The sequence below is a fragment of the Natrix helvetica genome, assembly GCF_964273705.1.
Source record: "Natrix helvetica genome assembly, chromosome: 3".
Lineage (NCBI taxonomy): Eukaryota > Metazoa > Chordata > Lepidosauria > Squamata > Natricidae > Natrix > Natrix helvetica.
Genome location: NC_138549.1, coordinates 30576522 through 30604011, shown reverse-complemented (window position 1 = coordinate 30604011; position 27490 = coordinate 30576522). Strand labels below are relative to the sequence as shown.

Genomic DNA, 27490 nt, shown 5'->3' with positions numbered 1-27490 from the left:
TTTCGGGAAGTGGGGCTTGACGTCGTAATGACACAACATGCAATCTTGGGGCTCCAGGATTGCTGTCAATATCTCTGTTCCTGGACGGTCCTTTTGGACCTAAACTGTTCTGAAGGAGAAGAGCATGTCCTGCTGATCTCAGGGACATCGCAAAGTCCCTGATTGATCCAGGAGAAAGTTCTTTTTGCCAGCTATAAGAGAAGCAGCCAAAATGGCTCCAGAAGTTTGGGACAAGCCCCTGAAACAGAAGCAGTACAGGAAAGACAGTGAGTCGAAACGGTGAGAAAATTTTTTATTATTAGAGAAGGGAAACCCCAAAAGACTTGGAGTTTAAAATAAAATTGAAGACAGAAGAAAATAAGCGGCAAATTAACCCTGGTTTAAAACTATTGTGTTATCTTTTCTACCTTAACTTTGTTTTTTTATGGATGGACTTTTTACAAATGCCTCTTACTTTTAAACTGGACTGGTCTCTTTTTTTCCTTCTTCCTCCATACTTTTTCCATTTTTTTATATTCGTGGATTAAAAGTTTTTTCTCTTGTAAGACTTGGACGGAGCCTAATTTTTAAACATTTTCCCCCTCTTTCGGAGCTTGGAGTTTTACAGAGAGGCAAAAACAGATGGAAAAGATGTAACACTGCCATCTAGTGGCTTGAGGCTTGGCAATATCTGATAAAGCTATAAGCTTTGTTTACTGAAAAGGTCAATGGAAAAAGTTTTGTTTATACAGATATTCCTTTGAAGGAAAGAGAAAGCTTTGATTTGAAAACTCCACTGAATTTGTTTGAAACCTAAAAAGTCTTGGATGTTTTGGCAGTGTTTATAACCTGAAAAATGGCACAATGTGAAGAAGAAAAGGCACTAACTTTGCAAAGAATTTTCTTAGAAATTCAAAAAGTTTTAATAATCACAGAGAGAATTGAAAAGAGACTTGAAATTATAGATCAAAATACAGAAAGTATGGGGACAGTGATGAAGTTTGAGGACAGAGCTGAAAAAATAACAGAGACATATGAAAGTGATAAGAAAATTGTTGACACTGACAGCAAACTCAGAGTGGAGGGAAATGACAAGTGTGAAATATGGAAAGGAGAGATTGATGAACCGGAACTTTATTTCAGATGTCAGAACATAGATGAAGAAAGGAGAGAAAATTTGGCAGAAATAATGAGAGTAATCTCGGCAGAAGCACTAATGATAACAAAAGTTAAGCTGATAAAAGGAGCAGATTGCGGGTTTCGAATCCTTATAAGTCATGCAATGAACAAGTTCTTAAGAGAAGTCCACATAAGACTTACCAAGAAAACACTTAGAATACAGACTTTACAAATGGCAAGAGATATTGGACTACACTATTTCTGGAAGGATACAGGATAATGAAATGAAATGAAATGTCACAATAAATTTTAGTTAAATGTAGTTAAATTTTGAGTGCTATGTACAACGTAATAATAGCTACAAATAAATGATTAATAATGATAACAAAGCATTTATATATACTAGATTGATAATATGAAATTTTATACAATACTGTAAGTGAGGATTATGGAGATGATGTTGAAAAGCCTTTTTATAAAAGATAAACAATTCTATATAGAATAGAATATAAAGATGTAATATCATTGGATGATTTCAGGATGATGTAATAAAGTGTCATAATATAAATGTACTTCAAATTTAATATGCCTTGTGTTGAAAGGATGTAATAATAGCTAGGCTTAATGGATGTTTAATAATTATTACAATTTGTATACATATATATTAGATTGATGATATTAATAATGGGAAAAAACATGGAATTGAAAATTATTAGAGAATGTTATCAATGCTAAAATAATAGAATGACTTAGAATAGGATAAAAAAATAACTTTATTATTGGATATATTGAAGATGATATAATGAATCATAATATTAATGGTTATATATTTAGAAAACTTTATCTAAAATGGAGAGACAATAGTGATAATCAAATAAAGAACGCATAATAGCAATGTATACAAAGATATCTTCATTGACAATATGTGAATTTTGATAAAATTCAAGTGATGACTATGGAAGGGACTCAGAAAGACCTTGTAACCAATCGACACACTGTATGTAGTTGAAGAGGCTTTTATGTTATATGTGTTGTGTGTTTGTGTTTGTTTGAAAATAAAAATTTTATATATATAAAAAAAGAGGCACTGGATCATACGACGCACATTAGCTTTAGAGGAGGAAAACAAGAAAAAAAATCTGCCTCTGCCTCCCAGCATCCATCTGGTATTCATCTCGCTAGCATCCTTGCAGCAAACGGTAAACAGCCTGGTCAGCTTCAGCACGTTATCGCATTCCCAGCACGTGTCTTGTCAGGGCTCCTCTCCTTTGCACCCACCACTGATCAACTGAGCTGAACTGCTACTGCTGGTGCTGGGGAACACTGGAGCCTTCGCTGCTGAGCTGATTGGTGGTTGGATTGACCTCCCGGAATACTGCCGATCAGCTGCTCTAGACGGCGGGGATTGCTGTTTGCCTCCGTCACCGCTCGCCGTATTCCACGAGGCCAATCCAACCGCCAATCAGCTGCTCGGCAGTGAAGGCTCCAGTGTTCCCCAGCAGCAGAAGCAGTTCAGCTTAGTTGACCAGTGGTGGGCACAACGGAGACGAGCCCTGATGAGCCACATGCTGGGGCTTTAATAACGTGCTGAAGTGTGAAGCCCCACGGAGATATTATTTTGATTACATTCAATTACACATTTCCACATCAGTCTGAGCCTTCAATCGAAAACTTGAACTGGTATAGGTAGTCCTCAAATTCCAGTTGCTAAGTAGGACAGTTATTAAATAAGTTGCACCACATTTTATGACCTTTTTGCCACAGTTGCTAAGAGAATCATTGCAATTGTTAAATGAATCTTATGGTTGTGAAGTGAATGTGTCTTCTCCCATTGACTTTGCTTGTTAGAAACCAGCTGGGAAGTTACAAATGGTGATTGCATCACCTTGGGACAATGCAACTGTCATAAATACACACCAGTTGCCAGGCACCCAAATTTTGATCACATGACCATGGGGATGCTGCAATAGTAAGAGTGAAAACTGACCATGTCACTTTTTTCAATGCTGCTGTAACCCTCAAACTGTCACTAAATGAATGGTCATAAACCGAGACTATCTAAATTTGGAAGTTAAAAATCTGGATGGAGTGAAACAAACTCAGATGAAATTCTATCAATACCTTTTTACCAATAAGCATTGGGACAATCAGTACAATTGATCCCAATAGTTACTTTATCTAGGATTACATTCCCCCCAAAGGAATAGGTGTAGGCTCACAACTGGGGGTCCTCTTGGATATGAACATGACTTGAAAGGGTCCTTTGCTCAGCCCTATAGTGCAGCAGTTGGAATCCTATATGGAAACAACTTCGACTTGGATCACCATGTGGTCGGACTGTGGAAATGCACTGTACATTGTCCAGGTTTTGGAAATGATACAGGAAGATACAATTGATCTAGACTGCAGCAAGCCAGACTGAGGTTTTGAGGTTGCTGCACTGGCAATTTCTGGTGCCAATTCAAAATGAAGATAATAAATGCTAAAGCCCTATACATTGTAACATCAGCTTATGTAAGTAAGTAAGTAAGTAAACTTTTATTTATAACCCGCGCCCTTTCCTAAACAGGACTCGGGGCGGTGTACAGACATATTAAAAACCATGTAGATACAAAATATAAATGTGCATAAATATATAAGCATATAAACATATAAACATATAAACTGAGGAGGTAGAATGTGCTGTACCAAATTTAAATTAAAATACAAATATAATTAAAATTCCCCTTAAAAATTACACAGTAAGATGTTTGCCGGGAGGTTAAAGATGGGACTATACATCAGTCAAGCCAGCTAATTGGAACAGGTGGGTCTTAAGCTTCTGTCGGAAGGAGCGGAGGTCGTTAGTAGTTCTAATATCGGGGGGGAGGTCATTCCAGAGGGTTGGGCCCATCACAGAGAAGGCTCTACTCCTAGGCGCCGCCCGCTGGCACTGCTTGGCGGATGGCACCTGGAGGAGTCCCTCCCTGTGAGAGCGGATTGGTCGCGAGGATGTGTGAGGTAAACACACCGCCTTTCCAAAATGGATTTTGCAGTCCAATCTATATCTTAAGATCTGATACGGGTCTCATCTCCATGGGAGATATGAGATATCTGACTCTGACAGCCACCTTTCTCTGTAGTGACCCCCATGTTCTGCAGTATGCTTTCCCTGGACATAGATGCCACATTCTGTCTCCTTGCATTTCATGTGATCGTTAAAATATTTTTATTCCACTATGCCATTGGACTTCATTGTGGACGTCCACTTTGGTATGTGAGTTTTGATCCATTTTAAACATACACCGTTCTGTTGATTCTCCTTTGAGAATCCAGCAATTGGGGCAGTCAACAAATATTGCAAATAAGTAAATAATAAATAAACAAGCGGACTGAGTACAGCACTCTCACTGAAAGCTAAAATATAATAAAACATGCATAACCTTCTATATCGATCTTAATCTTCAATGACAAATACTTCTGAGGACAAAAATTTACAGGGAAAAAAATAGATTTTTGTAAGATGGGGGTGGGAAAACTATGTTGGGAAATTACATTCCAGTCCAGAACTATTTTGAAAGGCAGTTGGAAAAACTGCCTTAGACAAATGAATGTGGGTATTGAATTCTGATTTACACTGTTAACAGTAAAAGAAGCCAGATTGATATTGCTTTACTCATCCCCAGCTAGGGAACAGGACTGTAGTCTGAAAAAGAAATACTTTAAAAATACATTAAGAGATACAGTTCCTTGCAGAAGACTGTCTGAAGTAATATATAATCAACCCCTTACTTAACTTATTACAGCACAATAAGCCCACTTTGGATTTAAATGAAAGAAAGAATAAGTTATTACAATGGTATAATTATATTGGAAGGTACAGGTAATCCTCAACCTATGCTTGTAATGGTGCCTGCCCATTGCAAGCAGCAATAGACATTAAGCGAGATGGCTTCATTTAATGACCTCCATCCTCTGTTATCTCTGATGTGGAGCTAAGAGTGTCTTAGGTGGGGGAGGTCTTAGGAGGCATAGCGCAGGCCCAAGTCCACCTACCATCGGCATACTCTATCCCAGTGATGGTGAACCTGTGGCACGTGTGCCACAGGTGGCACGTGGAGCCATTTGTCAGGGCACGCAAGGCGCTGCCCTGTCAGCTGGTCAGCGTGCATGCACGCGCTGACCAGCTGAGATCACCCTTTTTTAAAGTCATTTTTTGCCCTCCCCAGGCTCCAGAGGCTTTATAGGAGCCCAGGGAGGGTGAAAAGAGCCTCCCTGCCCCCCCTGGAGGCCCTCCGGAGGCTTCATGAGCTTTCCTGAAGCCTCCGGAGCGCAAAAAAAACGGCTCTATGGGCAAACCGAAGGTTCGGGAAAGGACTTCCTGTTTGCTCGGAGGGTCGTTTTGACTGCTCCGGAGGCTTCAGGGAAGCCTCTTGAAGGTCCCTGAAGCCTCCAGAGGGCTTCCGGGGGGCGGAGGAGGCTGTTTTCGCCCTCCCCATGCTCCTATAGAGCCTCTGGAGCCTGGGGAGGGTGAAAAAAGCATGCAAAAATGGGGGGGGGTCATGCCTGTAGTGGGCGCATGTGCACTGGGGGGGGCGCATTGCATTATGGTTGCGGCACACCTGCACACGACCCCACTGCACTCCCCCCACTTATGGCACGCGAGCCAAAAAAGATTCGCCATTGCTGTTCTAACCCATTGCTCCTATGCTCAGTTCTCATCTATTGGATCCCCACAGCCCTTGGGCCTACTTTAACCCTCAAATGGGTACCCGCTGGTCTTTTTCCCCACACTGGATTCCAGCAGGCTTTGTGCCTCCTCCCAACCCCTCCCCCGCCCTGGGCACCCATTGTGCACTTCACTTTTAAAGTTTTCTGGAGCTCCGGAGGTTAGGGAAGCAAAATGGAGCAATTTGTCCCCTTGGCTACACAGTGCCCTCCCAGAAATGGCTGCCATTTTGGTGCAACCACGAGGAATTGTAGACACATTGAAACTGGCAGCTGCGGCTAAGGGCCTACTCCCCTTTCCCCAAATAAGGTCTGGAGATTTTCAAAGGGTAAGCATGCAATGGATAACGGGTGGGTGAGAAGCAGGCCCAAGGCTGAATGGGGGAACAGAGCTGGGGGCTACTGCTCCACCCTCCCTGCAGTTAGTGATAAGGGCAAATGATCTTGGGGGTGCTGCAGCAACTATAACTTTGAAACAATCATAAGTACCTTTGGGGGGGAGGTCTATAACTTCAAGTGGCAGTTAAATGTGAGGATTACCTGTTGTGATATAAACAGTGTATTTTTCATTGGGAGCATACACCTTTTATGATGTAAGCTGCACATTTGAAAGCTCATGGACTATGTTTCAAGGAGACATGGAGCTATAATTTTGTACAGCCAAGGGAGCCTTGTATTGTGAGAAATTGCTTTTCATAGTAACATTTCCAGAACTAGATTGTGATAAAGCAAGAAACTACTAATTCAGGAAAAGTCAACATTCCCCTGAGAGTTGTATAGGACCAAAGTGTAGATTCTATAGAACAGTGATGGCGAATCTTTTCAGCACTGAGTGCCGAAAAGGGAACATGTGCATTTGTGCTCGTCGGAGCCACATCCAGGAATTGGAGCTGCCCAGGGGGCATGCGTGCACCAGAAAATGAGCGCCATCTAGTCTTCCGGTTAGTGGCGCACATGTATGTGTGACAATCAGCTGGCCAGTGCGCATGCTTACACTGGAAAACAAGACCAGCTCTACTGGCTTCCAGCACTGCCGCATGCAGGAAGGCCAGCTGATTGTCGCATGCGCATGTGCGCCAGAAACCCAGAAGAGGAATGGGTGCTGCCGTGTGTGCCAGGCAACATGGCTCCGTGTTGGCTACTTCTCGCACGCCTGGTGCCACAGGTTCACTATCACGGCTATAGAATAATAGCTAAATATGCTAGTATACACTATATTGCCAAAAGTATTCGCTCACCCATCCAAATAATTAGAATCAGGTGTTCCAATCACTTCTATGGCCACAGGTGTATAAAATCAAGTACCTAGGCATATAGACTGTTTTTACAAACATTTGTGAAAGAATGGGTCGCTCTCAGGAGCTCAGTGAATGCCAGCGTGGAACTGTGATAGGATGCCACCTGTGCAACAAATCCAGTCGTGAAATTTCCTCGCTCCTAAATATTCCACAGTCAACTATCAGCTGTATCATAAGAACGTGGAAGTGTTTGGGAATGACAGCAACACAGCCATGAAGTGGTAGGCCACGTAAACCCTTCCAACATCAGTGTGTGACCTCACAAATGCGCTTCTGGAAGAATGGTCAAAAATTTCCATAAACACACTCCTGAACCTTGTGGACAGTCTTCCCAGAGGAGTTGAAGCTGTTATAGCTGCAAAGGGTAGACCAACGTCATATTGAACCCTATGGATTAGGAATGGGATGTCACAGTAAGTTCATATGCGAGTAAAGGTAGGTGAGTGAATACTTTTGGCAATATAGTGTATATACACCTATCAGCAGGGGAGGAATGCTTGCAGAACATGCACAAAATGACACTGACACAGTAAGGTTGGTTCTAAAATAGAAACAACTCTTCATAATAACCACTTTCAAGACTAGCTAGGAAAGGGTTTATATTATTCTTAATCCCCCCCCCCTCCTTTGTAGGATTTCTTTCATTGTTTGAAAACCTGTATTTATAATTTTCAGTAAAATAGTGATTCTTCCTTCTAAGGATATCATTTGATGATGTCATTAATTAGCTTTCTCTTAATCTTGCCTCCTCCTAGTCTTTGTATGTTTCTGAAAGAAATGAGTGGGCAAGGTAGACGCCCTTCTCAGGAGTTGTGTTGAAGGTTAACATCCTAAGCTTTGTGTGTGCTTGCATCATTTTAAAAATGTGGTTGTAATAAATTGCTTATGTTAAAAGTATGTGGTGCCTAATTCATGACTCAGACTATAAGTTTAGGAATGGAGTCAACAACTATGTACTATCCAGCAGCTGGATTTTGCTAGGTATCAGATAAGCTTGAATTTGTCCAAATTAATTGCAAAACATTACGACACGGGTCCAGATTACTTGAGGGAATGTCTCATCCCAGTGGGATTGGCCCGTCCCACCTGTGCCAGCAGAGGAGTCATGCTGATGGCCTCATTGACCAGGGTATTCCGGCTGACTTCTCTGCCGTCACTCCTGCCCTTTAGGACATCTTGTCCCCTGGAGTGAGGGTGGCTCGAACCTTCCTGACCTTCTGCAACAGCCTAAAGAACTGGCTCTGCCAGTTGGCTTGGGGTTCTAGTGGGGGAGCTTCACAATAGAGGTGATTGATAGCTTAATGACAGATCCCACCTCTCTCCCTGCTCATCCTCTTCCTTCTGTCCCATCTTTTATTTAGATTTGATAATCTATTTTTATAATATTTTATTCATATTATATACATGCTTTATATAATTTTATTCTTTTAACGTTATAAGCTACCCAGAGTCATCCTATGAATTAAAGAATTAATTAATTAATTGAATGAATGAATGAAGTAAGCAAATGTGAAAAGTATATGAAACAAATCATTTAATAAATCATGTCATTCTTATGTTAACCCAGTCAATTAAATAAAAATTGAGGGGAAGTTGGTTGTTTAATGCTTGATGTAAATAACTTTATAGAGTGCTTTATATGCTTAGTAACTTTCAGGAGAAACTGTTTTGAACTTATTATTTTGTTGGCTTCTCTTGCTGACTTTATGGTTCAAAAGTATAATAGAATTGCTTTATTCTTTAGACAATATTTCCATTTGATGCCTTGAATTCCGTGATGTGGATAAAGCATTGGAGCAGTGTTATACAAATATAGAAAAAAGCCATACCATTGTCTTAATTTTCTATGTTTATACTATGTCATACATATATTCTGGTCTTGTTGTATTCGGATCTTTTCCCGTGTAAGATTGAGATTGTCTTGGCAACGTTTCGGCGAGGTCTCACTCCCCATCTTCAGGCTGGGTTTTGGGCTTAAAGCGTGGTTGGAGCTGCCATCTTTCTATAAATCTTGGTGGGGTGTGTGTGTGGAGTGCTGGCGTTGTTTCAGTAAGTGGAATGAGTGGTTGTGTGGTTGTATCATGTTTGGTAGATTGGTGCTGATTGGTGCTGGCTGTGTGTCCATTGTTGTTTCGTGTTGTAATGGCCTGGGTGGTGGGTGGGGCTCGTAGGTTGATTAGTGCTGGTTTCCAGATGTCTGGTAGGTGGGAGGTATCGTCATTCATGTTGTGGGGGTGTTTCTCTATTTCGATAGCTTCCATAATTATTCTCTTGTTGAAATGTTCAGTTTTGGAGATTAACCTGGTTCCTTCAAGATTAATTTCATGTCCTGTAGCTTTAAGGTGCTGGAAAAGGAAGGAAGTTTTTTTCTTACTGCGTTCTTGTGTTCTGCGATGCATGTATTTATTCTCCTGTTCGTTTGTCCTATGTGTGTTGCAGAGCAGATTTTGCATGGTATTTCGTAGATTCCTTGGTTTTCTAGCTGGATTTTGTCTTTGGGGTTTCTTAAGATGTTGGCTATTTTTTGGTCAGTGGTGAAGGCTGTCTTGATGTTGTGTTTGTGGAGAATTTGCTGATTTTATCTGTGGCGCCTTTGATGTAAGGGAGGAGGGCGATGCCATTGTCCTATTCTGTGTCTCGGTTTTTGGGGAGAGTCTCCCTTTGGATTAGGTTGGTAATTGTTTTTCTTTGGAATCCGTTGGAGATTAATATGTTTGTGAGAGTTTATAATTCAGTTTTCAGGTGGTCTTTGTCGGCTAAGCGTTTGGTTCTAGAGATGAGGGTCTTGGCTACAGAGTTGATCTGTGCAGAGTGGTGATGGGATTGTGCGTTTAACTAGCGGTTGGTGTGTGGTTTTTTCCGGTAGATGGTGTGTCCTAGGGAGCCATTGGTTTTTTTGTAGATTAGGACGTCCAGAAAGGGAACTCGGTTGTTTGCTTCTATTTCCATAGTGAATTGTATTTTGGGGTGTACGCTGTTGAGATGTGTGAGGAAGTTGTCCAGTTTTTCTTTCCCATGTGGCCAAATCACGAAAGTGTCATTAACATATCTAAGCCAGAGTTTGGGTTTGTGTTCAGATTTATCTAACGCCTCATAAATTTTATAACACCCAGCCTGAAGATGGCTAGTGAGACCTTGCCGAAATGTTGCCAAGACAACCTCAATCTTATATGGGAAAAGACTCGTGCTGGTGTTTTGGGCTTAAAGCGTGGTCGGAGCTGCCCTCTTTCTATAAATTTGGGGTGTGTGTGTGGAGTTCTGGCTTTGTTTCAGTAAGTGGATTGATTGGATGTGTGGCTGTATCATGATTGGTAGATTGGTGCTGATTGGTGCTGGCTGTGTATCCGGTGTTGTTTTGTGTTGTAACGGCCTGGGTGGTGGGTGAGGCTCGTTTTCTAGCTTGCAAATGTAATTGAAGAAACGGATATACCCTGCCATTATTTTTTGTAACTGCTTCTGAAAACATTCATATTCCCAATTAAAGAATATTTATTAAGACAGCAGATGGATTTTATGAATATTATAAATAATAAGTGTGTAGTGGACTATAGGAAAAAATACAAGCCTTAGTGTTCTTTAATTTTTAAATCTATACTGTAGATATTTGGAATTTGAAACATTCAGTAATAATCTAGATTTTCTTTTAAAGAATATGATGATTTACTGAGTACAGTTTTCCAGAATTAAATGTGAGATGGGTGGATGATGAAAGAAATGGTGGGGGAAGCTTAGTATTTTCTGAATTTCATTTATTTTGTAACAGATATATGTTCATGTATATTGGTATTTAGTGTTTTTACAATTTAATATATGTCATAGATTATTAAAATAGTGATAGCACCACAGTATAATCAAACTGAAATTAGTCTGTGGATGCTAACATACTGTTTTGTTATGAAAGAAAAATGAACAATATTTAAACAAATATTTGAACTGTCTTGATCTCTTTTTTGTTTTTACAGGATCTGTTGAAATAACTGAGGCATATCTTGTGAGAGACATTTTATATGTTTTCCAGGGAATAGATGGCAAAATCATTAAGATGTTTAATTCAGAAAATTGTTACAAAGTAGATGCAAAGGTACTGTGTTAACTTATTAGACGTAGTGTAGATGGGGGAGATGAAACTTGAATATGCCTACAGTATGTGCATAGATTGTAATGCATTATTCATTTTACCATTTTTTTTTAAAAAAAGCATTCTCTGTCAATTTTTTTACATTGTTGATATCCAAGGTGGTTAATAATAAAACAAAAAGACCATAAAACAATAGTTAAATATCAGACATGCATTAAATATACAGATATTTTTAAAAGAGTAACAAAATTCAATCTCAGAAGTAGTATTACCTGACCTTGGAATACAAATGTGGCATCTAAATGTAGAAGCAAAGATAGAAATGGCCTTTTTTTAGTTGCTGTCCACTAAATTTCCAGTTGGCTGACCTTGTAGAAAAGTTTCCTGTAATCAACATTAACTACATTTAGGTTTATACGGGAGCAAGTTCTTCAAGTAATTTGCCCAATTGCAAGTCATTGTAAATGCACTAAATGTGAATTGCTATAAACATTATAATATGATGGGGTAGATTAAAACAAACACCACTTCTCTCCCCCCCCTCCCCCCGATACTGGTATCTAGATTGAGTAGCCCATATTGTGCTTGGTGACAAACGTTTTGTATCTTGTTTACTTAGCATTTGTACCTTGACCCTTTAGGCAAATCTTTGTAAGTCTCTCAGAGACACCACAAGCCGGCTTGCTGAGTTGGGATGGCTGCATAATAAAATAAGAAAATATACCGACCAGAGGAGCATGGACCGTGCATTTGGATTGGTGGGTCAGGTATGTGAGTAAAATGAAAGTTCTTTGATGATTTCTGCTGGGAGACAAAAAACCCTGCCACTCGTTACTTACTTATAAAAACTGTCAACTAGAAAAATCCAGGGGAGCCCGAGGAGTCAAGGATGGTTTACTTGGATACATGATCCCTCCATGAATATCTGAATTGGCACATCCCTTCAGCACACGGGTAGTGGTGAAGCATCTGTGGATTGAGCTATGGCATTTCTGATATCCAGTTTAGTAATCAAGACCGCCTAGTAGAAGGAGAGTTGTCAAAAGATTGATTCCTTCTGTGCCCCACCTGCAAGAGAAGAAAGCACCCTATTATATTTGGGGGACTCTTCAGGCAGCTGGGTCTTACTGCAGGACCAACACTTGAACACACAACTCCAGTTCGGTTGAAAAGGCCCTGCTTCAAAGAAGAATACTTTATCAATAATCAGCCTTAATACCATTAGTAGTGTTATTACTATCTTTTGGCAAATACGTGTGTCCATCTCTATATTATCATTCCTCCTAAAATCTGACATATTGGTTTAACTCAGGCTTTCCCCTTTAAAGCAGTGGTTTCATTTCATAATTCTCAGCAAAAACCAGAAGGGGAAGGCTGATTTAGACCATAAAACAGTAAATTGCTCCTTTCTTTTAACATAATTTTCTGCCTTTTATAAGTGAAGGTGCACCATAAAAGGACAGTACAGTTTAATCCTCATTGAGCTATTTGAAGTTACAGTTGTTTCAAGTTATGGGGACTAAACAAGGGGGAATTAAAAGGGATTCTTGTTGCAACTGTCATAACATCCCCATGGTCATGTGATCACAATTTGACTGCTTGACAGTTGGCTTACAATTACGATAGTTGCAATGTCCCATGGTCTCCACTTCCAGTGTCTGTCCTCCCTGCAAAAAAAGAAAAACAAATCAGTGAACTATTGTTTATGTTCAAATCTCACGGTCTCTTTGATTTGCCAAGGGCCTTTTCTATATAACTGGACTGTACCCTTCCTTTAACCAATTAAACCTTAACTGTAATTTAATCTTACGGATCATTTGTACATATTTTGGGCAGGATGGAATAGAAAAAGCTGATATTGGTTTGTCTTTTACTTAGATATGTGGAAAAATGAAATGCAAGTGATTTCCTAAGGCAGCTTTCCTTTCCTTTGCTTCTATGGTAACATATGAAGTTGGATGTGCTGCTAGATCTTTCTGGCAATACAGCAGAGATGAGGAAAGGAGAAATGTCAAGGAGAATGATTTGCGCACTTTGTTTCCACTTTGTTGTAGCACATGGACTGCCGTTTCTCTCTACCTCTCCATCTTCCAATCTTCCAAAGACTACAACTTGACATTTAGATCAAATATTTAAATTGCAATATTTTTTCTGGTATCTGGCTTTAAAAAAATTACAAGCGAAAATTTAATGAGTTTAAAGTTTTCCCTCCAGGTCACTCCTGCAAACTCCTTATTTAACCTGATTTTAACATTTGGTAAATTGATTTTTAAGTCAATTTGCTGTTTTAGCTTCTTCTTTTCTTTTATGCAGATCAGTTGCTATTTATGCTTGTCTGATGTTTCTCAATAAGGGCTCTGGGTACCTTCTAGGGCAGTGATGGCTAACCTTTTTTGTGAAGCCCCAAAATGCAATCTGAGCATCCCCGTGTATGTGCGCCCCCCCCCCCCGTGCATACACGTGTGCCCCCATGCATTTACGCACGTCCCCGGCCTATTTTTGGCTTCCAGGTTGGTGCAGGAGGCTTTCCAGGCCCAAAAGAGGGGGGGCGCCATGCACCAAAACCCCCAAAATGCAATGCGAGTGACCCCAGCATATGTGCCCCAATCCCTGCGCATGCGCAGCAGACACCCAAAGACCAGCTGGCCTTTGGGAGGTGCATATTCATGCACGGTGGAGCTGGGCTGGGGCAATGGCTGGAGTTCCAACACTGAGGGGTCTGCTTGCCACCTGTGGCACATGTGCCATAGGTTCGCCATCACGGTTCTAGAGACAGACATTGTCTTAACTTTTTAAAAGGTTCATTTTAGTATTCATAATCCCTGAACGAATTCACTGGATCATTGCACTGTTTTATGAAGAACATAGCGTGTAAACATTTTGTTATTCAGTTATTACATTATAGCTTGTACCCATTTCAATAGCTTTGAGTCAGGTTTTTTAAAAAATATATTTGTAGCTACTGCAATCAAAAGCTACTCTTGGTGGCTCACATAAAAATGCACTTAAAAAAATCCATCTTCCTTCCTCTCTACATTGCCAGAGATCTATTTCAGTCTATTTTCTCCCAACCAGACACTGTCAGTCTCTAGGCCCTGGTTAAGGGGGTCAACAGCATCTCCCCAATAGCCGGAAATGACATTGTACAATATAATATCATTGTTATAACCCAAACCATTGAAAGTTCCCATTCAACAGCATCATATGGGCCCTCCCATCACAATATCCCTGCACAGTTGCTTGGTCATAGTCAAGTTTTCTATCACTATCAGAGTCAGTCCTAACACTTAACTTAACTTTAACTTAACTTTATTGGATTTCTAGACCGCCCCTCTCTCAAAAGAGACTCAACGGTCATGATGCTGATTCTGAAGAATCTGATAACTGATATGGCAATATTTCACCATTGCCTCATTCATTATTAAATCATAGATGATGACGGATTTATTGCAAATAGATCTGCGACTCGCTGTCTGCACTTTTAAGGTCAATGGCACCAGCAATCTAGCTACCTGTTCTTTAGGATGAGGTTGGTAAGCCAGAAGCTCAGTCCCAAATTGGAGGTCACTTTTTCATTAGAGTATCTACCTAACACCCCCAACATGTGTTGCACAAACCCAACCCAACCAATGAAATTATCAACCCCAACCTCTTGGGGACAGTTAATTCCTTCTATCCCAACTGAAAAGATCACCTAGGTTGGTTATTGTACTCCTTCTGTCCAGGTTGCATTGAAAGTCATTTAGAATTGAATGGTGCCATTTCCTTTGACATACAGGTGTGAAATCTGACAGAAAGAGATCAAGGTACTTTACTTCCTCAAACATATTTTGAGTCAACAGAATACAATCCTTTAGACCACTCCGTAATGTAATTGAAGTATAACAATTGTTTTGATTCCTTTTCTCTTTTAGAGTTTTTGTGCTGCCTTAAACCAAGAACTTAAAGAATACTACAGATTATTGTCTGTTTTACACTCACAGGTAAATAAAATCCACACAATTTGACAATTGTGCATCAGGAATGGGTTGTTACATGCTAAGAGGAATTGAGACATCAGTTCCCAGCAACTCTTGCCAGTTTGGTTAATGATCAGCATGCTGAGAGGAGTTGTAGTGCATTGATCTCTAGAGAGCTATAGTCTCTATTATAGATTTATAAATAGTTGTTAAAATGTGTTGCCTAAGAATTGCAAGAAAAATACTATAATTCTGCTAATTTCCCAGTATCTATTTTCATGCACTTTGTTGTGCATGGTCAGTTCTGTTAGAATATTATCTCTGAGCTATTAAACAAATAATTCCACTTTATAATCTTTCTTGTATGTATATAAGATGAAATATGTATAGAATTAAATTAAGACTGTTGCTATTTTTACAGAAACATTTTTTTAAAAAAAAATTATTACATTTTCCAACGTTGTTGAGCAACTATTTTATAGCAAATTGTTGTAACATTTGGGGTTTTAAATTTTATTTCTTATTATCTACAATTTCCCGTATATGTGCTTTCTGATTTATTTAATAAACACAAGTTTTCTTTTATATATTTTCAAAAAGGCCAGTTCTGATGATTCTCTAATGTGTTATTCTAAGCATGTTTTTACACGCATACATTTTCCACACAAACCTCCAGTCAGACAGTGAACAATCAAGAATATATAAATGCAAGGGTCAAATTGAGATTAAAAAATCAAATTAAAATAAACAAGACATGTTCATTGTTGATTGTGGAAGGTTTGAGGACGTAACTTTATCTTGCTAACAGGGATTAAGTCCCATTTAAATTTAGTGCAATGTATTTCAGAGTTGGTATGCATAGAATGTTGGTATAAAACTTCTAATCTCTTGATTTTTTTTTTCAGTTGCAGGTAGAAGATGATCAAGGTGTCAATTTGGGGATTGAAAGCAGTTTAACCCTTCGCCGTCTACTAGTCTGGACGTATGATCCTAAAATAAGATTGAAAACTCTTGCAGCTCTAGTTGATCATTGTCATGGTAATACAATACTTTCAATTGCACATAAAGTAAAAATGAATGTTAAAATGATACTGATACCTCACAAACTTCCAGTTAGATGATTTGCCAGGACTACAGTATTACATACAAACACATCACACTATTGCTTTTGGGGTAAGCAACATTGTATGGAAGGCAGAAAGGGAGTAAGGAATAGTAATTTAAATGAAGGGCATGAAATAAACAAAGGGAAATAGAGCAAAATGTATTTTATGCTACCATCATTCACTATACTTTCCCTTTTCTTCAGTGATCATTCCTAATCTGTGACATTTCCCAAAAGCAGTCTGATCCAGATAGTCACATACTGAACTTCTTATGTCCCTTGTATAGAAACAGACACAGAAAACAGGGTAGAAAAAGACCTAGTGGTCCATTGAGTTTGCCCTTTGAACGTTTTAAACTTTTAAATTTTTAAAATTTTTGTTGGATGATAGACATGTGTTTATCCAAAGCATGTTTAAACTCAGTTACAGATGATTGACCCACTGCCTCACAGGAGACTAGTTCTAAGCTCCCACTGTACGTTCTGTGAAGTAATACTTTCTAAGATTACTTTTGAACTTACCTCCTGTCAGTTTGACATTATGCCCCCTTTTTCTTGATGTTTGCTTAATATTGGAAATACTGCTTCCAGAACCTTATTCACACTCTTAATGTATTTAAAGGTTTCAATAATGTCCCCCTTTCCCTTCTGTCCCCCAGGCTGTATCTTTCACTAATTCTCTTAGACTTTCATCTTAAAAAAAAAAAAACCTGAATCACTCATGCTGATCCTTTTTCTTTGAGCCCACAGGCATAATTACAAGGAGACTAAACCTCTTAAATACAGGTGTGTTTGTATGTGGATGTACTGTAGGTTTGACTTGCTAGGTAACAGTCACTTGTATAGGTACCTGCCTGACAACCATTACACCTTGTCTCTTTGACTGTTTCCAGTGAAACAATAACTGGCCTCATGAAATGCCTTCTGCTAAGATCTCAAATTCTGGAGACGAGGAATACCTGGTATTGATGACTCTTGTCCCACTAGGTTGAGAAACAAAGAAATCAACTCCACAGGAAGGCTAAAACCTTTTTTTCATTGAGATTGGCAAAAATAACAAAATCTTACAAATCTGATTGGTTTGGTTTGGTTTGGTTTGGTTTATTTGGATTTATATGCCGCCCTTCTCCAAAAGGACTCAGGGCGGCGTACAACATTAAAAAACACACATCCCAAAAGTTAAAAAAGATTAAATCCATTTCCAAAAAAACAAACCGAATTTTTTTTTAAAAAAACCAATACATTTAAAATAAGTTAAAATTAAAATTAACAGGCCAGGCCGGCTTGCTGGAAAAGCCAACTTTTTAGGGCGCGTTGGAAGGACTGGAGGTCAGGGATTATGCGGAGCTCCGGGGGCAGCTCATTCCAGAGGGAAGGCGCTCCCACAGAGAAGGCTCTCCCCCTGGGGGTCACCAGCCGACACTGCCTGGCCGACGGCACCCTGAGGAGGTGTTGTGTTGTGTCTCCTCCTTTTCTTATATTCCATTGAACCAGGTAGCCTCTGCCTCAAGCACTTCCAAAGAGCAATAGCGCTTTGACTTATATACTGCTTTACAGTGCTTTACAGCCCTCTCTTAAGTGGTTTACAGCGTAAGCATATTGCTCCCAACAATTTAGGGACTCATTTTACCCACCTCAGAAGGATGGAAGGTGGAGTCAACCTTGAGCCTGGTGAGATTTGAGCTGCCAAATTGCAGTCAGCCGGCAGTCAGCAGAAGTAGCCTGCGGTACTGCACTCTAATCACTGCGCCACCGTAGCTTATGTTACCTTGTCCTCTTTTGCCTTAGCAAAGCTTCTTCATATTTCTGTCAAGGCATCTTTCTTACTTGTTCAGTGATTGAGTTGCAGAGATACCTTGATTGTCTCCATGATTCACCTTCCCCTGGGTTGCAGGAGACTGCAGAAGGTGACAGGGAGAATTCTGAAAATGCAGCTGCCCCATCATCTCCGGTTGAAGAGGAATATTCTGCTATGAAAATTGAGAGGGGTGGGTGTGCTCATACCTGCCACTCTCAATATGAGAGGGGTTAGAGTGGGGTATTCTTCCTTTTCCTGCTGCTCTGGATATTCTTGATCTTTCCATGGACAAGGAATGAAAGGGTGTGGCTGATGGAGAGAATAACTGTGTGGACATCGGGAGCTGGAATTTCCCAGCAATAATTAGTTCAATAATTGTGAGAGTTACATAGAGCAGGCCATTAGGTTGTGAAAATGGTGGGGGAAAAGCAGGCTGGATTTATAATGCAAAAGGTTTAAGAAGGAAATTTGCCCTCATCTTTGCAAAGGGCAATCAATTGCTTAAATGGCTTCAGGAAAAATTCTTACCTGATTGTGCTGCATTGGATGCCTTCTGCCAAGTTCCAATCAGTTACAGAAGAGAAGCTGATAGCACCAGGAGGTAAAGGGGAGAGAAACAGTGGCTTCATCTTCTAGCCCGAGTCCCCAAACTTGATGACTTTAAGACTTGTGGACTTCAACTCCCAGAATTCCAGCATAGCTGGCTGGAGAATTCTGGGAGTTGAAGTCCATAAGTTGCCAAGTTTGAAGACCTCTGCTCTAGCCTATGGTGTCGGGTCAGAATTTCATTCCTAGTTATTTGCTTAGTACAAAAGCATTGGAGGTATTCCAGATTATAATGCATCATTTTTGTAGATGCTCCATCAATCAAACCTTATACACTGTATTTTTCCAGGAAGAAAAGGAGGTGAACTTGCATCAGCTGTTCATGCCTACAGTAAAACAGGTGATCCCTACATGAAATCCCTGGTGCAGCATATTCTTGGCCTTGTATCACATCCCATCCTGAATTTTCTTTATCGTTGGATTTATGATGGAGAATTGGAGGACACATACCATGAAGTGAGTTATATAAACTAAGTTATTTTTAGATAACTTAATATTAACTTAATAATAAACTTAATATTAATTTAAACCTATTATTAAATTATGATGTTATTAAAACTTAAAAATTGGCTTAATATATAATTTAATTAATAACTTAATTTTTAAATAACTCAATATGGCACTGCATTACCTCTTTCAGCATTTTGAATCTCCAGGGACCTATCCATCTGTAGATTTCAGCTTGGCATTTAATATCATCATTCCAGAAATTCATCACTCTAAACCGATTCAGTTAGCTGTGCTTATCCATACTTGTAGATGGATTATTAACTTCTTGCTGGATAGGAAGCCTCTCAGGGTTGTGTGCTCTCTGTATTGCTCTTCTCTTTCTATACTCATGACTGCGTCTCTAGGGATCTCTCTATTAAAGTACTGAAGTTTGCAGATCATACAGTCATTGGTCTCATTCGAGATAGTGATTAGGTATGCATATAGATGGATTGAACAACTGTGTATGTGGTTTCAGCTGGAACAATCAGGAGCTGAACATGCTTAATACTGTAGAGATAAGAGTGAAATTTAGGAGAAGCCCCTCTGTTCTATCATCTCTTACTATATTAGACAGCACAATATCAGCAGTAAAATCCTTCAGGTTTTGGGGTTCTATAATCTCCCAGGATTTGAAATGGACATCTAACATTAGAACCATCATTAAAAAGGCACAACAAAGAATGTTCTTCCTGCGTCATTCCTGGAACTTCAGGCTGCCCCAGGAGCTGTTCTGCAGAGGAATTACTGAGTCTATCATTTGTAATTCTATAACTGTTTGGTTTGGTATAGCAACCAAACAGGACAGGTACAGACTCCAATGGATAGTTAGAAAAAAACAATTGCAACCAGCCTGCCTCCCACAGAAGACCTGTATATGGCACAGGTCAGAAGGAGGGCTGAGAAAATAACTACAGACTTCTCACATCCTGGACATAAACTGTTTTGACTCCTCCACTCCAGACCCCACTGTAGGGCATTGCATGCCAAAACAGCTAGACACAGGGACAGTTTTTCCCCCTCATGACATCACTTTGCTGAACACCTAATTCTCACAATCCTTTCTTTTGTCTAAATATATTTATCCATGTTGTACGGCTATGGTGTTATTATTATCCTTCTTCTCTTCTTAATTACCCCCTCTTACTGGTATTATTATGATTATTACTACTCTGTTGCTTTGCATGTGAGAGCTTCTGTACTAGAGACAAATTCCTTGTGTTTCTAATAATACTTGGCCAAATAAAGCTGTTCTGTTCTGTTCTGTTCTAGAGAGCCAATGTCTATATCCCATAAACCAGGGGGCAGCAAACTGTGGCTCTGGAGCCGCATGTGGCTCTTTCCTTCCTTAGGCGCCACAATTTTGAGAGGAGCTTCGGGGGGGGGGGAGAAGCACAGTGCTCCAGGAGAAGACTCTAGGGGAGGGTTTTCCAGTTGTCTCCACAATTGCTAGGGCTTTCGGTTATGACAGGTAGAGGAAAAAGTACGCCGTGTTAGGAGGAGACTCTATGGTGGGGGGAACTGAACTTCCGGTCAGCTCCAGAATTGAACAGGGGACTTCCGGTTAGGACCTTTGTGGCTCCCGGTGTTTTCTTTTCTGTGGGAAACGGGTCCAAATGGCTCTTTGATTGTTTAAGTTTGCCGACCCCTGCCATAAACCAACCAATAAATTATTTTTAAATTAGTCCTGCATGGTTTGGCTGTAAAAAAAACAAAAACTTATGCATATCTTTGTATTAGGATAAAATGACCAGGATCCAAGGAATCACGTCTCATATTTATCTGTGATCTAGCATGAATATGCAATAGTTGGTTTATTTTTGGTTTTAAAAAAATAATATTTCTTAATGTTTGTTGAAATAGATTATCACTTATAAATTTAATAACTTCACAAAATTTTCAAAAGCAGCCATGTTGGCTGAGAAATTTTCTCAGTTAAAGTCAAAATATATGGAGGATGTCCATTAACAGTCAGCATTTAATCTTAATTTGGTTCTGTACTAGGATAAATGCACAACGTCCATTATAAACTTGAAGCTTTAATTAGTAAAATAAACTTCCATCTGAAATAGAAATCTTATGGGTGAAAACCCCAAGAACATTCTACTATACCAAATATGACTATCCTGGTGAATATGACCCTTACAAAAAGCTTGTCATATAGTGTTTTTGGAAAGAAAAGGGGGGGCCTCATTATATTGGGGCAAATGAAAATGTGGGTTTTCCTCTAGGACTTTGATTGCTTTTGTAAACAAGCTCTTAATTTCCTCAGCAGAAAATCACCCCCTGTTATCTGTTGGTTGGAAGGCCTTGGCATTTGTTCATCAGTTAGATTGTACTCTGATTTCTCATTTCTCCTGCAATTCTTTTTGTACTAGAGATAATAACAAAACTCAAAGAATCTTGAATGGGTAAACCGAATCAATAAAAATAATTATATTGCAATTATGTTCTGACCTTGGTTTTCTTCACCCTTTCCAAGATCTCTTTTAAAGAGGATTATTATAAAATGCTCTTCTTGCTTTTTGTATTTTTTAAATATAAAAATAGCGTTTTCTAAATACATTAATTGCATGTTACTTTGCCCTGGGTTATAAAATGAGTGTTTTCGTGGTTCTGAAAGATGCTTTAATTGTCTGATGGATTTAAAATTATATTTTTCTCATTAATACTTCAATTATGGTTTCATGCCTGTTGTTGAGCAGAATAGCTACAGTAAATTTTAAAAAAATAGATCTTTAAAACATATTTTTTCCCTAAACGACTAAGTGTATATGTTGTGTATACATATTTATCAGTTACTACTATGTTCCAGTGCAAATGTGTATAAGGGGGGGAGGTAGATTATTATGCTTTGGGATCTGTTCCCCCTCGCCCTTTTTCACATATCCATTTTTATTTCCTTTTTGCTTGTATTTCTTTGTATAGCACATATTGAGTATGGGGTTTAGACTGAAGCCTGTGATCTTGTCTACTCATAAATAAATTTTAGAAATGGAAAATGGGATGTCTTTACAAGTTCTTATTGTTTCTTCTTACATAAAAAGAGAGTAATCTACTTTCAGAAAAGATCTGGTTCATGGGATTAGGATGTAGGCATATAAAATAGCTGAAACATCTAATTCAGAAATTGCATTCCATTTATAGTGAAGATAATGATCAAAGACATCCAACTAAAGTGTTTGCATTAGAATGGATATAATGAGATTTATTACCTTGTTTACAGAAGTTCCAATATTGTTTAAATATGCCTCCTTCCATTGTTGTGTAAACAATCTTATCTTTTTCTTTCATTTAATTGGGAACAAAATGGATTTAAAACAGCCGTATAAATAACATGTACCAATGCTAATACTTTCATAATGCTAATATTACAAAGTATATACATGTATAGGTGTGTGCGTATTAATTTTGAGGAGCTAACAGGTGAAGTTTTCTGTAATATATTAGGAGCAATGTAAGGTTAGGATCCCTGATTACCACAGAAGACAAAAGGAGGGAATGTGCAAAGCAAGAGTATATAATTGAGATATAAGTTGAATACGCAAGCAGATAAAAGGGGCAGTTTGAGGAGGCATTTAGTAAGCCAAGTGACCAAATCAGGATTGAAGTAAAATACATTGCTTAAACCAGACGTGGTGATAAACAGGCACTGATGGGTACCAATTTAGATTTATCTTAATGCCCGAATTTTGTGTACTTTTCTTTTGATGGGGTGTCGAGATGTAATTGTGGAGAACCAGCAAAGAGATGTGCAAATTTATTGATAATTTTTGAGAATGTCACCCTTTGAGTTATTTGTAAAAACAATAAACGCAGGATATACACTAAATAAAGCAAAAACTTTAAACATGTATTCATCAATTTCTAACTCTCCACAATTGTTGAAGACTCCTGGCGGCTTTATTAATACAGTGAGCATGCCAAAGTAATCAAACAAAAATATCTTACAAATAAATGTCCGAAAGCAATACATAGTGCTATACCCCAAAAAAGCCTTCTGGAAAAGCTGTTTTTAACATTTTTTTTCAGAAAGCAAATAATATTCAAACAGATAGAACTCCTACAGAAGGCCATTCTAGAAGCAGGGTCTCCTCAAAGGGGAAATGTCCTAAGACACTGCAGAGATTATTTGACTGCATTTAGCTAGAAAAAGAAAGGACAAAGTTCATTCTATGGGAAGGAAGAGGTCAAGGTCTTGGTACTGTATCTGTCAAGGGAGATACAATACATTTCAAAACTAATTTCTAACTATGATTACAGGGATATTAATACTAATAGCTAACTGTATTTGAACCCTTCCTGAATATTATATGTTCTGCCAAAATTGTTGTATATTTCTTTGATATTTATGATTAATATATTTTAATTCACCTTGTATTACATTGGTCTATTGAATTTTTCTAGCATGAGATCTCTCAGCTAGAAGAGGGGAGGGCTGTGGACTAGACACTTTTTGGATCTTTATACTTTAATCTCTGAAGTATTGCACTCACTTGGATTCTTCTATTTTGTTTCCAACATTGGGGAAATAGATAATGAATGAGGGGATTGCTCTTATTTTTGAATTATTTAACAGATGATCTAATGTGCATTAAAGCTACCAGCAAAAAGGAAGGAGGGCCACTAAAATTTTCTTACCAGTTTTCTCTAGATGTATTTCTTAAATAGATGGACATATTTTCTTTTTGGAAAAGATAAAAATTCTCTAGGTTATATTTAATTGACTTTGTGCCCTATAAAGCTCAAAATTAACTAGATTTTGGACAAACTGGATGCTATTATGACATGATTCATTTCTTAACATTTTAGGCTAACAGAAAAGCTAAAAACTTCCAATTTTGTGTCGCATGTATTTGTAGCTCTTTGCTGTGAATGCATGGTCTTTTAAAAATGTTTTTTTTAAAAAATGAGTCTATAGTAAGCTACCATGAGAAAATTTGGATTTGCAAGACAACAAACAAGTTTTAAAAAACAAATAAGCCTTTTTTTTTGCCAAGAGGTTATGACTAAGCAGCAAAGGTACTCTGATAAAAATATAAATAATGAGGCATTGAATAGAGAGCTAGATTAAATGATTTATAAGGTACCTTCCAAATCTTCTGTCTACAGTACATATAAATATATATTAGTTTTTACATATAGAAAAATATGTGTGATTATATATGTTATCATATTTAGGCTTATTATAAAACTATTTTATCCACAGTTCTTTGTAGCTTCAGATCCTACAGTGAAAACAGATCGGTTATGGCATGACAAATACACATTGAGAAAATCAATGATTCCTTCTTTCATTACAATGGATCACTCCAGGAAGGTATGAAAAAATAAACCTGAGAAAATATTCTGATCACTTTAAAATTGACTGTTACACACATACATACAGATATACACACACATATGGGAGCAGACCTTATAAAAGTTGATATTCTGTAGCACAAGTGGTTCTTAAACTGGGGATAATTTGGCACATCCTGTGCATAAGAGGCAATTTATAATTGATTTTTTTTTGTGAGAGTCCAGTTTGGAATTGCTACCACCAAGCCACTTGTGTGAAATAATACAGGTGAGGAGTAATGACATTATTTGGGACTTGGAAATGGGCCAGTTGGGTCAAAGACCCACTGCTATAGAGCCTTTATCTTCAGACCAGCCCCAAAACTGGGCACATAGAACCTTTTTTTACAGTAAACGGGGAATACATTCTACTAAGCCAGGCATCCAAAGTGGTAAACCCATCATTAAACCAAGGTGAATGGCCCTCTTTATTTGTGAAATCTGCTTAGAGTATAGAATTGGGAGGAACTATTGAAGCTTTATTGAAACAATGTTTCTTGTTGTTTGCTTTTTGTATCTTTATTATTTTTTTGCCAAGAGGTTATAACTAAGCAGCAAAAGCCAACACAGTTCTAGGCTGCATAAACAGAGGGATAGAATCAAGATCACGTGAAGTGTTAATGCCATTTTATAATGCCTTGGTAAGGCCACACTTGGAATACTGCATTCAGTTTTGGTCACCACGATGTAAAAAAGATGTGGAGACTCTAGAAAGAGTGCAGAGAAGAGCAACAAAGATGATTAGGGGACTGAAGGCTAAAACATATGAAGAACGGTTGCTGGAACTGGGTATGTTTAGTTTAATGAAAAGAAGGACTAGGGGAGACATGATAGCAGTGTTCCAATATCTCAGGGGTTGCCACAAGGAAGTCAAAATATTATCCAAAGCACCTGAGGGTAGAATAAGAAGCAATGGGTGGAAACTAATCAAGGAGAGAAGCAACTTAGAACTAAGGAGAAATTTCCTGACAGTTAGAACAATTAATCAGTGGAACAACTTGCCTCCAGAAGTTGTGAATGCTCCAATACTGGAAGTTTTTAAGAAGATGTTGCATAACCATTTGTCTGAAGTGGTGTAGGGTTTCCTGCCTGAGCAGGACTAGAAAACCTCCAAGGCCCCTTCCAACTCGGTTATTCTATTCTATTTTAATAAGTAAAGCATATTTCCTGAAAAATGTTTTGAAAGGGAAAATGTTCTGCTCTTAAAAAACTTCAAAAATAATATCCTTTTCATATTTAGGTTCTCCTAATAGGAAAATCCATAAACTTCTTACATCAAGTTTGTCATGACCAAAGTCCATCATCAAAGATGATAGCTGTGCCCAGATCTGCAGAATCTCCAAAAGATGGTATGGAATTAGAATATATTTATAATAAGTTGTTTGTTAACTTTTGCCATACAGAAATTTGCCTTAAGGTTACGTAGAAACTCAGCAGTAGCTTTGTTTTTTACTTCATTATTATATATATATGTTTTCGTAGATTTTCATGGGTGTAGGTATGCTGGTTTTGTTGTATTCGGGTCTTTTCCCGTGTAAGATTGAGATTGTCTTGGCAACGTTTTGGCAAGATCTCACTTGCCATCTTCAGGCTGCTGTCAGCTAGGCTTAAAATGCGAACGGAGCTGCCGTCTTTCTGTAAATCTTGGTGGGAGGGGATGGGTGCTGGCTTTGTTTCAGTACACACACATACCACACACACTATGTAAATAATTGAATTGGTCTAAAGGTACATATTTTGGAGAGCTAATTTGAAGATATGATCAAATTCATAGCTTTGAATTTCTGATTGAAAACTTCATATAATTCTAATTTAAATTCTTTAAAGCAGCTGCATTTTTTTTCTTGAGATCACCCAGCAACTGCTACTGCATATTCATTTATTTGTGCACTTTGGGGGAATTTCAAAGCACCATAATATATTAATTTACATCTCATCATACTCATATCAGAAGCACCAAGGTGCTTCCAGGATGACAGGATTAGCTGGTAACATCACTTTTGCCCGGCGGTGGGGGACACACACTCAGTTGGAGGCTCCTTTCATAATTCTCATAACCTTCTTAAAACTGATTAGAACAGTAGGTTAGTTCAGTCATTGCAATAAAATGATCCAACTCGTATGTTCTGTTTAAGCACCTATTTTGTCTGTTGGTTTTAACAGAGAGCCTGTGAGCTGGGATTTCAGGCCCTTCTTAAGTTTATGTAACATTTCTGTAGGTAAAGGCAATTTTCATGAAAGCTTCACATATTGGTCAGTGCCATAGACTAGCCAAGTTGTAACTTGGACATGAAAAACAAGGCAAATTCTATTACGTGTAGATAAGACCCCAGCACCACGGTGCCTTAAGTTAACAAGAGCCATGGTGGCACAGTGGTTAGAGTGCAGTACTGCAGACTACTTCCGCTGACTGCTGATTGCCAGCAGTTTGGCAGTTCAAGTCCCATCCGCTCAAGGTTGACTCAGCCTTCCATCCTTCCGAGATTGGTAAAATGAGGAGCCAGATTGTTGGGGGCAATATGCTGACTCTGTAAACCTCTTAGAGATGGCTGTAAAAACACTGTGAAGCAGTATATAAGTGCTATTACTAGTGCTGTTTCTAATAAAAAGCTGACTACCTGCTATCTCAACCCTTTGCATCATACACTATTGGATCAAGGAGAAGCTCCAGTCTCTATATTTAGACTTTCAATGATGAAGCACATCTAGCATTGCCAGTTAAGCCACCCTCCTTTCTACAGATGGAATAGATTGCTTTTCAACTTTTTAGCCTTCGTCCATCCTTCCAGAGAATTTCCTGGGATTAGCTTAGGATTCATGGTTTGGTACTAAAGAATAGAGCGAACGTGCTTAGCACACTCACATAATGTCTACTTCATGACGTGAAATAAGAATCCCTGCTACCTCTAGAAAATTTACCATAATGCCTTTAAACAAGCAAGTATTTAATATTCTATTCACCATCAAATTATTTGAGTGTATCTGGAAACCATTCATTTTATAGAATTTAAG

The 27490-nt window shown here is 38.7% G+C and overlaps 1 protein-coding gene across 1 annotated transcript in view; it reads left to right on the top strand.

Moving 5' to 3' along the window:
• The window catches only part of TUBGCP3 (tubulin gamma complex component 3), a 76622-nt gene that overhangs the window by 26455 nt on the left and 22677 nt on the right, over positions 1 to 27490 (top strand). The window contains exons 7-13 of the mRNA XM_081946426.1: positions 11066 to 11184; positions 11823 to 11948; positions 15096 to 15164; positions 16046 to 16178; positions 18939 to 19105; positions 24348 to 24458; positions 25719 to 25827. Of these exons, the coding sequence (XP_081802552.1) occupies positions 11066 to 11184; positions 11823 to 11948; positions 15096 to 15164; positions 16046 to 16178; positions 18939 to 19105; positions 24348 to 24458; positions 25719 to 25827 (834 nt within the window). The remainder of the gene's footprint in view (positions 1 to 11065; positions 11185 to 11822; positions 11949 to 15095; positions 15165 to 16045; positions 16179 to 18938; positions 19106 to 24347; positions 24459 to 25718; positions 25828 to 27490) is intronic.